The sequence below is a fragment of the Triticum aestivum genome, chromosome 1A, assembly GCF_018294505.1.
Source record: "Triticum aestivum cultivar Chinese Spring chromosome 1A, IWGSC CS RefSeq v2.1, whole genome shotgun sequence".
Classification (NCBI taxonomy): Eukaryota; Viridiplantae; Streptophyta; class Magnoliopsida; order Poales; family Poaceae; genus Triticum; species Triticum aestivum.
Window position 1 is genome coordinate 580,362,476 of NC_057794.1, and position 13,572 is coordinate 580,376,047.

The following is a 13,572-nucleotide window of genomic DNA, read 5'->3' on the forward strand; positions in this document are numbered from 1 at the left end:
GCGCATATACAGTCGACCCACTTACTTCGGGCCCATAAAAAGACTAACGCTATGTTTGGATGTATGCATTGGGAGCCTTGGCATTGCATTGGGTTGAATATCAATATCACACTATATTGGTATTGAGATTGAATGTCAATTTTTTTGTTTGGATGCTTAGATATTCGGAACACAGACTTGATATTGAGGTCGAATGCCAAATGTTGTTTGGGTTGTCAATGTGAGGCATTGAGTTGTATGAGACTTTGTCGGGAGATCGAGCAAAGAGGAGGCTGGACGCTAGACAGGGGAGAGGGGAGATGGTCGGAGCTCTACGAAGAGAGGAAGGAGCCAGTCAGCAACACACCTGCGCGGGGCGGCAAAGCTCGTGGTGGAGGCACGCCGGTCGCCGGAGATCATGGCGGGGTAGGAGGGCGGTGCCGGTCGTTGGAGAGCTCTAGCGGGGCGGGAACGTGGCGCCGACTGCTAGAGAGCTCCGACGGGGCGGGAACGTGGCGTCGGCCGCTGGATCTTGGGGTGGAGACGAGGCGGGAGGGTGGCGCCGGCCACCGGATCTTGAGGTGCAGGCACGCCGGCTGCCGGGGCTCGGTGTGGAGGCTGGCGGGATGGGCGCCGCCGCCGTTCGTCGAGACGGGAGGTACGAAGCTGGGTTGGTTTCGTTAGCGAACAGATAAGCACGCTATCCCCTTGAATCCCACCCAATGCCTAGCGATGTCGAGCACACAGGCTCCGAATTGGGCCAACAGTTTTTTGCGTTAGGGACGGACCGCTCAATATCGAGCCCGAATGCCACGACTGAATGCCAAGACCAACCAAACGGTGGCATTCGGGATACTAGGCCCAGACAAATGCCAATACCCAATACTAGGCCTGAATGTAAACATCCAAACGGAGCATAAGGGTTATTAAGATGACCTTGTTGGTCAACCGGAACAATGCATTAACACTCTATGAATACATTTTACCCTCAAATGACGGACATCGAACATCAAAACGCAATACAACTAGTCCATGCTTTTCTTCGATGCTAGTCTCATCCCTGTGTATCAGTACGGGTTATAGTCTGACCTGATGTACTCCAGGTTTTATAGAACAACATTAACAAATGTATCATTCCACATTACCGTTCGTGAGTGCATGATCAAGGCGTTCATGAATACTTTCTCATTGCTAATGTGTACCGATCACCAACATAATGGAAGTCCGAGATTTTACAGTCTTGTACGACATCTCTGAAGTTTGCATATATCTTTCTAGCCGAACATTTCCTTCCTTTTTAAAATGGATACATAATTTGGCTCAAGTCACCCCAACGCCATCCAAGGCATATCACACACACATGCAAACTCTCCGAGTCTCTACCAAGTTAGATGTTTATCCCTCCACCTCGGCTCCCCCGTACACGTCTGTCAATCTCCATATGTCATCCTCCCCACTTTTCAAAAACACATCAATATATATGTTTTTGGAGAGAAGTAGTCCATGCAGTCACCTTCTCGTGCCATGACCACCTGTAACAACTTATTTATGTTCGCGTTATCCATAAGGTTGAATAGACAAAAGAACGCATGATCAAAAATGCAATGCCATCTTTTTCAACTGTAATATAACAAATGAAAGGATGCTTGTTTGTGTAGAGGAAACCAAATGGTTCTTTTGAAGAGTTTCGATGAAGTGGACGGAAATGTTTGTAGGTAGGTAGGAAGGCTAGTGCAAGCGGCTCATCATCGAAAGAGAAACCATGCGGTTTTCACTTTTGAGCCCCATGAATCGATCAAATCAAAATCAACTACAAGAATCAATCTTCACAACCGTAAATCAAACGTACGAGAGGCGCCCGAAACGGGCTCGCACGTAATTTGGCCTTTCCAAGGGGAGGCGGCGCGCAAAAGCGGCGCACCCACGGCAACGCTGAAATCCCGATACTGCCCTCCACGCGCGCACCGTCACTGCGATCCCCCACCCTTTCTTCCCACCTCCCCACGGAACCCCTCCCAAAACAAAAACCCCACCCCACCTTCCCACGGAACCCCTCCCAAAACAAAAACAAAAACCCCACCCCACCCCACCCACTCCGCCCCTCCCCTCCCCACCCCTCTCCCGTGCTCGCCCTCCGCACCGCCGCGGCGCCACCTCCTCCTCCGACCTCCTCGCGGCGGCCGGGATGTTCTACTCGCACCAGCTCCTCGCGCGGAAGGCGCCGCTCGGCCAGATATGGTGCGTCCCCTCCCCTCCCTCCTCGCCGGCCGCCGCCGCTCGGTCCCCTCGTCGCGGCCGCCGGCCACCGATTTCGCCTGTCCCGCGTTTTTCTGCTCGGTTCCGGGCGTTTCCCGACGCGTCCGTCCGATCCGCTCCCAATGCGGGCTCCTCGTCGCCTCGCCTCCATCTCCTCTGACCCTCCTATGTTCTGCAGGATGGCCGCCACGCTCCACGCCAAGATCAACCGCAAGCGCCTCGACAAGCTCGACATCATCAAAATCTGGTGAGCCACCGACCCGATCCCGCCGGTTTCCCTCTGCTACGACCTCGCGGTTCGCCCGATTTTAATTCGCGTGTGGTGCGATGTGTCTGATGCTGCTGCAGCGAGGAGATCCTCAACCCGTCGGTGCCCATGGCGCTCAGGCTCTCCGGGATCCTCATGGGTGAGCCGTCCGGGTTATTTCGCTCCTTTTCTCGACGGATTTGTTCTTGTTCTCCCTCGGGGATGTGACGCGTGTTTGTTGCCTGTGTGTTTGGGTGGCGTGATGAGCAGGTGGCGTGGTGATCGTGTACGAGAGGAAGGTGAAGCTTCTCTACGGTCAGTCCATCTGTTGCCTTCCCTCGCTGCTTGCCGCACTTTTTTCTTGTCGAAATCTTCAGATTCTCACCGTTTCCGACTGTTCCTCGCAGATGACGTGTCCCGTCTCCTGGTAAACTTCGACTTCCAGTTTCCTCTGCATCCTGCTTGGTGATTTGGTGCTTGGGTTCATGTTTGTGCTGATTCCTTACGCAGATTGAGATCAACGAGGCGTGGAAGATCAGGCCGGCCGTGGACCACACCGTCCTCCCCAAGGGCAAGGCTCAAGCCAAGTGAGTGCTCTCCGTCTCCATGCCCTGCCACAAGTTTCTGAATGTGCTTGCGTTGTGATAATGTAGAGCCGGCGTCCATTTCTCTCTGGAGATGGGGTTTTCCTTGTGTGTTTAGACCGTGTGGTGTTAGCCTGATGGTTTACATTGGGGGCTTTTGCAAGGTACCAGGTGGCTCTATGTATGGACAGCTTAACTTTGTCTGTTTATGAAATTTCTTAGAGGCTCGATAGCAATGCAGTCTCTGTCAGCTTGCTTGCCACCAATTGGTGTGTTCTGCATTGTACAGTATTGAGTTTACGATGATATGTGATTTGTGATGTTTTCAGATGTTTCTAATAGAAGATTGTGAATGTGTTTGCGTGGTGATGATGGAGAGTTGGTGTCCATTTCTCTGTGGAAATGGAATTTTCTTTGTGTCTTTAGACCGTGTGGTGTTAGTCTGATGGTTTAGATTGGAGGCTGTTGTAAGGTTCCAAAGTAGCCGAATGAACAACTGAACTTTCTTTGTTTATGAAATTTCTTAAGATGCCTAATAACACTGTCAGTCTGTCAGCTTGCTTGGTAACTATTGGTGTGTGCTGCATTCCGCACTACTGATTTTACAATGACCAACGGCACTACTTTGTGGTGTTTTCAGATGTTTCTAGAAAATGCCATATCACTGATTGCGTGAAATGTAACTGGGATGCACAGCCCTAGCCGTGGGTCCTTTCTGTGTGATCCTGCTGTAACTTGACTCTGTTCTTGTGTTTCTGGGGCAGCAGGTATTCATATAGACCTTCATATGATTTTGTGGCTCCTGTCTTGATATTCTGATTGTTTGATTAAATTCATGGGTTGCAACTTTGGCTAAGTGGGGTCGTTTGGGTGTTATAGCTGTTGGTGCAAGGGTTCATGCGGGTATTCATGTCTCTGTATGTTGCTGATTGTTATGTGTGGGTTAGCCAATTTTAATCAGCTCCAGGTTGCAAGGTGGTTTTTCCGGCCAATATGTATGTGTATTCTATGCAAGACTTTATGAATTTTATAGTTTCTCCAGCTTTTTTAGGACATAGTTTGTCCATTTGTTATCTTAACAATTTTAATAATGGGGTGGCTGGCTGGGACAGCGAGATATTGGTTGGTTTTGGGTTGTTCAGTGCTGACTTATTATTTTGGTATTAGTTTCTTATTCAGTATCAGTCAATCTCTTGAGAATGTATGATCTAATTATAGCAGATCTGGGGGTTGTATGGTACTTGAGTAATAATGCTATGTTCAGAGGGGATCTTTATCACCTTGGAAAACTGATAACATATCTTAGCATTCTGTCATGATCAGAGAGCGGACTCTTGTTGCTCGCCTTTGAAAGTTTGTTAGCACTCCAAATGAGATATTTAACGTCTTGCTACTGTGCCATTGCCATTGAGAAAAGGGGTTTATGTAGAATGATTTGTCTTAAGATTAAGAAAGCAGTGTGTCATTTTATCTGAAAGTTCTGCTTCTTGCAGGTATGAAGCAGTAACACTGCCAGAGAACGCGATGGATATGGAGGTGGAGCAGCCCGTGCTTTTCACAGATACTGATACTGCCAGGTTCCGGGGAATGGTAATCATTGTCATCTGTGTATTCTGGAAGTTGAAACTCTGATTAAATGCATGGATGGATTTTTCTGTCTCCTAGTTTCTGTCTGAATTGCCTGCACTCATCTTGACTGAAGTCTATGCTTGTGCAGCGCCTGGAGGATTTGGATGAACAGTATGTCAATGTCAACCTGGATGATGATGACATCTCTCGCGCCGACCGTCATCATCAAGGTATTTCTTTCTGCTCTTTGGTATTGCTCTTTGAGGGTTCTTAAGGGCTAATGATTATTAACTCTTGGTTCTTTATGATCGTATCTCAGCTGAGGCAGTCAACATTACCCTGGTCGATAATTTTGAGTCTGGTCTTGCTGAAACTGACATCTTCAATCGTTTTGAGAGGTAAAGGAGACTTAAATTTCCCTAATTAAAAGAAAAGAAAAGTTATTCTTATTTTAGTGTGCCATTCTCGTATCATCAATGTTGCGTTTTCTTTTAATTTGGTGGTGAGTACCAATATTCATTGTGCAATACTACCTTGTCACCAGATTTGACATAGCAGATGATGACACCACAGTCCATATTACTCTCGATGAACACCCAGAGGCTCCAAGTACACTAGTTCCCTCTCCACCAAGGCCAGAAGACCCTCCTCAACAACAGGAACAGTGTGCTGCCCCATCCTCCATCCGCGAAGAACCTCAACAAGGTGAAATTAAGCACATGACTAGTATATTTGATGATGCTACAGTGGGAAATGGCTTATCACATAGTAAAATTGGAAATGATTTCGGTTTAACGCTAATAGACACCAATTTTCATCTCATTTCGAGTCTGCGACACATTTACCATGTTATTTCAATTCAGGGAAACTTCCACCAAGACTTGTTTGAACACATTGACTTTTTCTTTGAGTTTCTTCTGGAATAGTACAACTTTAAGGTTATTTGTGAGAGCTTAAGATTTGCACTGGTGCTTAGCATATTGTGCGCTATGGCTATTCGGTCAAGTAGCGCTGGTTCTAAGCATATCATCTTCGCTCATTATCCCCAGTCGGTTTTGTAAATGGCCAATTTGAATGTGGCAGGACTATATATTATAGATTAAGTGGATAAGTAGTGTAGTATTGATTGCAGCTGAATTTACTACAGATTTTTGGTAATTTTCTATGTTATGACTGATCATGAGCAGCACTTATAATACGTACTGGATTTGCAAGTAAACTGATGTGGAACCTTTCTATTTGAAACGAATCTTGCATGTAGCTTACTGTCCTTTGGCTAGTTCACTGGTTGCATGTTGTATTAGAAGTTGTACCACTGGACCCAGTTCAGCTACTCATATACTATAGGGCAAGTATCTTCTGCAGGGGATTCATTGAAGGAGCAAGAGGAGCAGAAGACGACGGTCTGTACCATTTACCTGATGAATAGTTGGCTTTAGTTGAAACTCTTATATGGAAAAGGAATTTGATGTTGTTTACATGAGGTTGCTTTTCGCAATATAGGAGCAACAACCAACTAAACGAGCAAAGAGGAAAGCACGCGGCAAGGGCCCCCAAGTGATCATGGACAACCAGATAATGATCCCAGGAAATGTATATCAGTCATGGTTGAAGGATCCATCAAGCCTCATCTCTAAAAGGCGTCAAGTCAGGAGTGTATGTCAACGTGTTATTGATTGGAACCACCTATTTTCCAATAGTTCTGAACTCATGCATTGTACTTACCGAATTGTTGTTTTGCTGTTTACTATTTGCAGAAAATCAATCCTATTAAGGCAATTAAGATAGGCGAGCTCATGGACTTGCCACCGTCTGCCCTAATGTCTTGCTCCGATGACTCACAAGAGATATATTACCCTCAGCAGCTTATGCAGCTCTGGAAGGAATGCACCAAAGTCAAGCCCCCAAAGCCCTCATCTTCTTCAGGTAACTATAACACTGAACTTTGTGTCACCCACCTTTTAACTTGCAAAAGTGCTAATTCCAAGCTGCACACTATCTCATATAGGAGATAAATCATCATCATCATCACAAGAAAAGCAGCCGAGAAACTCTCCGCCTCAGGTTGTTTCAGAACACATTTCTCTATTGATTTATTTTCATCAACATTTATCTCATAATTGGTTAAACTGGCAGCCTCAAGGAGATCAGAATGAAATGGGAGCTCAACCAATGGGCTTCACACCAATGGACTTCACAGATGGCATTGAAAAGATGAGAGCAAACAAGAGTGGAGAATTTGAAGGTGTTTTTGATGGTCCGCATGGTGACCCTAGTGTTACACCTGGAAGTCCTGGTAAGTTGAAAACCTTTCTTTTTTAAGTTCCTTCTTCTTTAGCCGCTTCATTACATCAACTATGCTGTAGGGCTAAGTCGCAGGTCAGCTTCAAGCTCTGGTGGCTCTGGAAGGGGGGGATTTCTGCCATTGGATCCAGAGATACTGTTACAATCTGGAAGCGGAAGGTGACTGTTGATACTGATAGTAACCTTGTTCTTTATTAGTTGCACGAATAATTGACTATGTGATCTTGTGATGAAAAAAAAAACTCGGTGATTAAGAAAGTTTTCTCTTTGTACTGGGTTATCCTTTTATTTCTATGCTCTGTCTAGAAACTGTTAGAGCTGTCTCCCTGACGTTGCGTTGTACATAAAGGAAAACGACTGATCATTGATGTTAACCATCATAAGTGGCAGCTTCCTGTGGTTTTTCATTGTCTTGCTTAGTTTCTTAGTGTAACTGTCTGAGGACTATTGTGCAGGGCCAAGAGGAGGCAGCTTTCATCTGGACGGAGCTTGGGGAACCTTGATCCAGTTGAAGAGGAATTCCCAATGGAGCAGGAAGGGAGGGAGTGCAAGCTGAGAAGGCTTTCAGATATTGAACCAACTCCTGGTTGGTTGCATTTCTGCCTTTCTGTCCTTACCTTAAACTGTTGTTTATGGATATGAGTATTTCAATCCTGTTTCCTCCACGAAAACAGCAGTTAAAAACATTTCTTGTTTCAGATCTTATGGTAGAAACAGAACCCACTCAAACCCCGTTCACAAAGCAATCCAGTCCTCCCGATCACATCACTGAATCAATTCACTCGTAAGTATCCTGAGAACATTGCTGATAATTCCTGGGTGGCTTATGTTTGACTCGCGGAGTACAATGTGTACATCATGTGATGCTGGAGTTAAATTCATGCAGGTACCTAAAGCTCCACTTCGAGAGCCCGGATGCCCCGCCGTCTGAATCGCTAAGCCAGCTAACTTATGGGATGAATACAGCACAGGCTGCCCGCCTATTCTATCAAACATGTGGTATGGAATAGTTCTACATTGTGAATAAATCGTGCAATCACTAGAGTAAATAAGAAATCAAAGGTCTTACTGCATGATTTTATATAGTTGCTTTGCTGTTTATTGAGTATTCATAATTTCCATGGACAGTAACTATAATTACACACATTACATGCCATGCTTGCTTGTTCTTTTTCATTATACTGGGTCTTGGCTGGGTTAAAAAATTCTGACAGGTTAACTTAGCTGCGGTGTTAAAAGCAGATCATATATGTGTCATAGCATGAGAACCGGGGAAGAAACCACCAAGTTTCCTTGATAGCATCGACTAGACAGATAACCCCCTAGGACATTGAGTGCAACTCTTTTAACCGTTCTGTTTGGTCATGTCACTGAATGTAAACTATTGTTCACAGCGGGTTTTATCTTGTGCAGTCTTAGCAACGCTCGACAGCATCAAGGTCACGCAGGTGGAACCATACGGGCCCATCCTGATCTCGAGGGGCACAAACATGTGATCTCTCCCTAATCTTAAACACACGGAAGAACCGGGAGCCTCTTGCACATCTCATGTTTATATATCTATAGTGTTTTAAGTCTGCACAGGAAGAAGTCTTGTAGGAAGCTGCTTAGTTGCATCTGCTGGTGGGAAGCAAGCGAGTGATGGTGCTGTGTTATTGCGGTAGTTTGGTCAGGCCACAGGGAAATTCTGTAAGATATGCCACGCTGAAAGAATCGAGAGGATTGACAGGCGGTGTGTAGGTTAGTTGCTTATACTATGTTGATCAGGGGGATATTTATTGTACCGGAGAGTAGCTGGTTAAGTGTGTTTAACCGGATATTTATTATACTACTGTATGTTTTGCCTATCGCAAATGATGATGCACGTTTTGCCCCTCTTCGCATCATTTGGTTGGACTATGTTCTTGGACTAGTGATTCTTGTGCGTTCTTGAACTAGGTGCCGGTATGTCTGAAGCTGCAAGTTTACCATGCTTGCTGCTGCTTTAATCTGGTTGCCTGCAACATATCTTCTAGTATGTGGCAATGGCTTTTCTCGTTGAAGCTTCAGTGTTCAACAAGAAACTGTGATTGCGATGTTGGTCTTTCGTTGCAATGCATGTGTTCAGGTGGGCAATCGCCCTCCCTTGTTTGCTCCTAAAAACAAAGAAGCTTGCTTCAGTATTCAGGCAGGTACCGAAAGTAGCAGATCTGCGTTTTACCTTACCACAGAGCAGAGTAGTTTTCATCATATCCTAAAGGCTGAACTGTGTCAAGTTGATACGTGCCTCAGGACTGCATCAGAGAAGATCACTCCTTCCAATGCAAGTTTACGGTGTCGCGTGATGGCTTTGGCGCGGGCATGAATATGACAGCGGGGGTGATGATTTGTCCGGCGAAGCGCCTGCCTGATCCCTTCTTCGGCATTCTTCCCAGCAACATTGCTACACCTACACTCCATGGGCGGCACCCAAATTCGCGTTCACATGCATATCAAATCATGCAAATTGGCTAGTATCTTGACTGGTGATGATTCTCGTAAAGGTCGGTTTTGGCAATCTTCACACCATAGTAGACTTGCTATACCCTAGTCTTCCATCCAACTCATTGTTGACAAAGGCCATAATGTATGCAATCAATGGTGAATCATGTCACTTTTGACATTTCTTGTGTCTGCTGGATTCTTACAGCCTTTTCCCAAGAATTTGCAGTTGCCAGACGATGATTTGACCTACACGCTTGTTTTTCCATGCAGATCCTTTGAGACAATAAGCGTGTCCACGTGTACATCAATGATTGCTCAATAATCGAAATGGAACCGAACACAATCTGGAAACTTCAATTCAAAGTGCAGCACAAGTCTCATTTCAGTCCCTCTTTTCAGCCTGCCGGTGAGGCCCGTGACTTGGACATTGCTGCTAATATTTAGCCATTAACCATGTGCATGAACAAGCCCCGACCCTAGCAAGGTAGGATCTGAACGCGCATTACATTATACTAATAGCACAAAGAAATAAGTACCACCATTAGTGACAGTGAGGGGGGTTGAAGCAATGATGTTCCTTTGATGATGGAGCTTAGGCTTTGGAGACGCTTTTACCAACTTGGTAGTCATGATGCCGCTGCCCGTTTTCTCTTGCAGTTGTTGTCGCTTTGTCATCCGGTTTTGCCTATCGGGAAAAGACGGTGTGCGTTTCGCCCCTCTTTGCCTCATTTGATTTGAATATGTTATTGGACAAGCGATTCTTCTGTGTTCTTGAAGTAGGCGCCGGGATGTCCGAAGTTGAAAGCATGGTACGCTTGATGCTGCTTCAGTTCATGCTTAATGTTGCAGTGCTGCACTGGTGCAGACGTGCAGTGACGCGTCTTTGGCTTAATACTTTTGCTGCTGCTGCGATGATTCTTGTAAAGGTCGGTTTTGTCAACCTTTACACCATAGTAGACTTACCATACCCTAGTCTTCCTGGCAACATTGCCACACACTCACCAAAATTCGCATTCACATTCATAGGCCATGCAAATCAGCTAGCATCTTGACTGGCAATGATTCTTGTAAAGGTCGGTTTTGTCAATCTTTACACAATAGTAGACTTACTATACGCTAGTCTTCCGCCCAACTCATAGGATATTCTTCTCATTGTTGACAAAGGCCATAATGTATGTAATCAGTGGTGAATCAAGTCACTTTTGACATTTCTTGTGTCTACTGGATACTTACAGCCTTTTCGAACAATTTGCAATTGTCCGCATGATTCGCCTGACCTACACGCTTGCTTGTTTTTCCATGCACCAATTATTGCTCAATAATCGAATGGAACCGGATGCAAATCAGGAACTCCAATCCAAAGTGCAGTGCAAGTCTCATTTCAGTCGGTCTCTGTTTTCATCCTGCCGGAACCACAAGGAAGCAGGTGAGGCCCATGACTTGGACATTGCTGCTAACATTTTAGCCATTACCCATGTGCACGAACAAGCCCTAACCCTAGCAAAGCTAGTATCCCGACCCACATTGCATTATACTAACACAAAGAAATGAAAACCACCATTAGTGTCAGTGAGGGGAGTTGAAGCAATGATGTTCCTTTGGGTGATGGAGCTTAGGCTTTAACCAACTTGATAGTCATGATGCCGCCCATTTTCTCTCGCGGTTGCCTTCGCTTTGTCATCCGGTGCTGACTTCGAGGCACCAAACCAGCAAGCCAGGGCCCTACCCTGGAAAACATTTGTCATGAACATGTCTAAAAAGAGCCTAAACCATCATCATCGCCGCTAATCTCCGCAATGATGGGGTGGCGATGGATCAACTCCTCCAAAGATGCACTAGCTGATCACACTACTTGCAGTAAAGAATAAGAAATATCACTAATCAGTATGGTATGGATGACCAGGACTAAAGCAAAGGGTATTTTACTGGTAGCTCCCCTCCTGACCCTTTTCCTAACCTTCTAGAGAAAGCACCTTTAAATCTCCTCTACTCATGGTACTACAAGTAGTAGATCATAGTCCTAAGCTACAATGCTAGTGAAAAGACAATTTGTACCGGTGACGTGTTGAGACCAGGATGCATGTGCGTCTCTAAAGAAAATTGGCTGTGGTTGGCACCTAAAAAAAGAAACACATGAATATTTGTTCATGCACAATATGACCAGGATTTTTTTTTAAGAAAATCATGTGTCCTAAACTAGGCCATGGTCTGATTATCACTTTTTTCCCTTGATTAACTGGTAAACTCTGTTTTATATTTCTTTTTTTCTAGCAAAAAACTCTGTTTTTTCCACACTAAAAAACAGCTCCTTCTACTTGAAAGGCGATGTTCCTGTCAGTTCCTTGAAAATAAAAACAGGGCCTTAGTCACACCCTGATCGTTGTCGACGGTGTTCGGACACGCAATGGCGGCATCTCAGGAACATGGAATCTGCAGCAAAGGATTTCCGTGGAGGCGACGACAAGGCGGCTCATGAACCGGAAGGAATTTTTCGGTTCGGGCCGGAATTATGGCGATAAGAACGGGGGCATTATTCAGAGAAAGGTGCTTTGTTGGGGCAAGTGGGGGTTCAGTAAAGCTGGGGAAGCAAGGGAAGTGGGAGAATTAGTGAGGCATCGGATTCTATTCGGGAACAAGCGGCACATATCCGTTTCTTAACACGGTTTCCCGGTTGAATTTCTTGGCAGGCGGCAGCCAGGGACGGACAGACAGGTGCATAATTGGATGTGAGTTGCACAAGTGTTGCGGATTCGGCTGCTGTGCGTAAAGGTAAAGGTAAAAAAGGTGGCGGGTTGGAATATGTTGTGGAATTTTTTTACGTCTGTGTGTTTTCTTCGTCTGTAACTTTCATCTGGAATATACAGTTAAAAAAAAGAACTTTCGTCTGGGATTATGCGTGTGTCTTTTTATTCGTTTGTAACTCTAACCAAGTTTTTGTAACTCTGACCAAGTTTTTATTCTGTTCGGAAGAACAAAAAACTCGGTGTCGCCCTGGCTTGCACGGATGGAACTCGTATGGTACGGACAGGTTCAGTTAATTTGAAATTTGCAGCGTAAAGCGCCTGTAGCTCAGTGGATAGAGCGTCTGTTTCCTAAGCAGAAAGTCGTAGGTTCGACCCCTACCTGGCGCGTTTCTCTTAGTAATTGTTTTATATATTCATTAAAAAATGATTTTTTTTCCTTTGGATGAAGTAGGGTGATCATAACACAAAATTTAATTTTGTTTCCAAAGAGAAAAATGCTGAGCAAAACTTGCAGGCTATGCCCGCTAACTTTGTGCAGAGTTTGTGTCAAAACTAGACAGTACCTCCAAAAGGAGTAAGAATCTGAAACATAACTGGAGCAAAGGAGATGCTGCGCCTAATAAGCGTGCCACCATCGCATAGGTGAAAGTTGTTTTCGAACCTTTTTTCCCTTTGGACGAAGCACAAGGTGACCATAACACAAAATTCATTTTGTTTCCAAGTAAAAATGTTGAGCAAAACTCGCACACTCACTACCACCACCTTTAGGCAAAAAGTTGTGTTTTACTCATCCCCGCAACGCACATGGACACTAGCAAGTATAAGAATCTGAAACTTGCTTTTTCCCCCCCTTTTTCTTTTTGAGAAAAATCTGAAGCTTAACTGGAGCACCGTAGAAGCTGTACTGCCTAATAATAAGCGTGCCACCATCACATAGGACATGAGCTACTCTGACTCTGGTCTACACGTATCGCCTCGTTAATTGCACCGCGATCAGAATAGTGTCACCTCGTCAATTGCACCACCATCAGCTCTGAATTTCTTTTGAAATTCAGAGCCACGTACCACATCCGGAGCTTCTTCTTCTTCTTCTCCTCCTTGGTCGGCCTGCATGCGCCGTACACCACACGAGTCAAGTCCACGCAGCCGTGGCCACGACGAAAGATGGCCACGACCACGACCCGCCCATGGCCATGGCCACCCCTAGTTAGTTTAATCACGCTTGTCCATCATCACGGACGCTAAAGCCGATTTTCACCCGGGGTGGCCGGCTGCGGTGAACGGCGAAGCGGCGCCACCATCCGTGCATGTCCCCCCACCAAATGCCCTCTTTTTGTTAACATATGTAGACCCACTAATTAAACCACGATCGCTGCTAGCTAGTGCGCGTGTGAGGCGCCACAAACACGAAGGCTGGTTAATCAAG

At 45.5% G+C, this 13,572-nt stretch overlaps 1 protein-coding gene and 1 non-coding gene across 3 annotated transcripts; both read left to right on the forward strand.

Moving 5' to 3' along the window:
• The first annotated feature begins 2,059 nt into the window (after positions 1–2,059).
• Positions 2,060–8,822, forward strand: LOC123069681 (sister chromatid cohesion 1 protein 1). Of its 2 annotated transcripts, none has more exons than XM_044492608.1 (20): positions 2,060–2,217; positions 2,414–2,482; positions 2,584–2,642; positions 2,753–2,797; positions 2,890–2,909; positions 2,993–3,069; positions 4,560–4,656; positions 4,784–4,865; positions 4,955–5,033; positions 5,180–5,340; positions 5,983–6,038; positions 6,139–6,291; positions 6,393–6,561; positions 6,644–6,699; positions 6,772–6,931; positions 7,002–7,098; positions 7,395–7,525; positions 7,639–7,723; positions 7,826–7,938; positions 8,353–8,822. In XM_044492608.1, exons 1-20 carry the CDS (start codon positions 2,165–2,167, stop codon positions 8,433–8,435), a joined length of 1,845 nt encoding a protein of 614 aa, XP_044348543.1. In that variant the 5' UTR covers positions 2,060–2,164; the 3' UTR covers positions 8,436–8,822. The 2 variants fall into 2 exon arrangements, with proteins under 2 accessions (XP_044348543.1, XP_044348551.1); XM_044492616.1 differs by having other exon boundaries at positions 6,001–6,038.
• A 3,638-nt stretch (positions 8,823–12,460) lies between these two features.
• On the forward strand, positions 12,461–12,533 carry TRNAR-CCU (transfer RNA arginine (anticodon CCU)). Its single transcript has one exon. It is a non-coding gene; the product is annotated as a tRNA-Arg (tRNA).
• Positions 12,534–13,572: the final 1,039 nt, after the last annotated feature.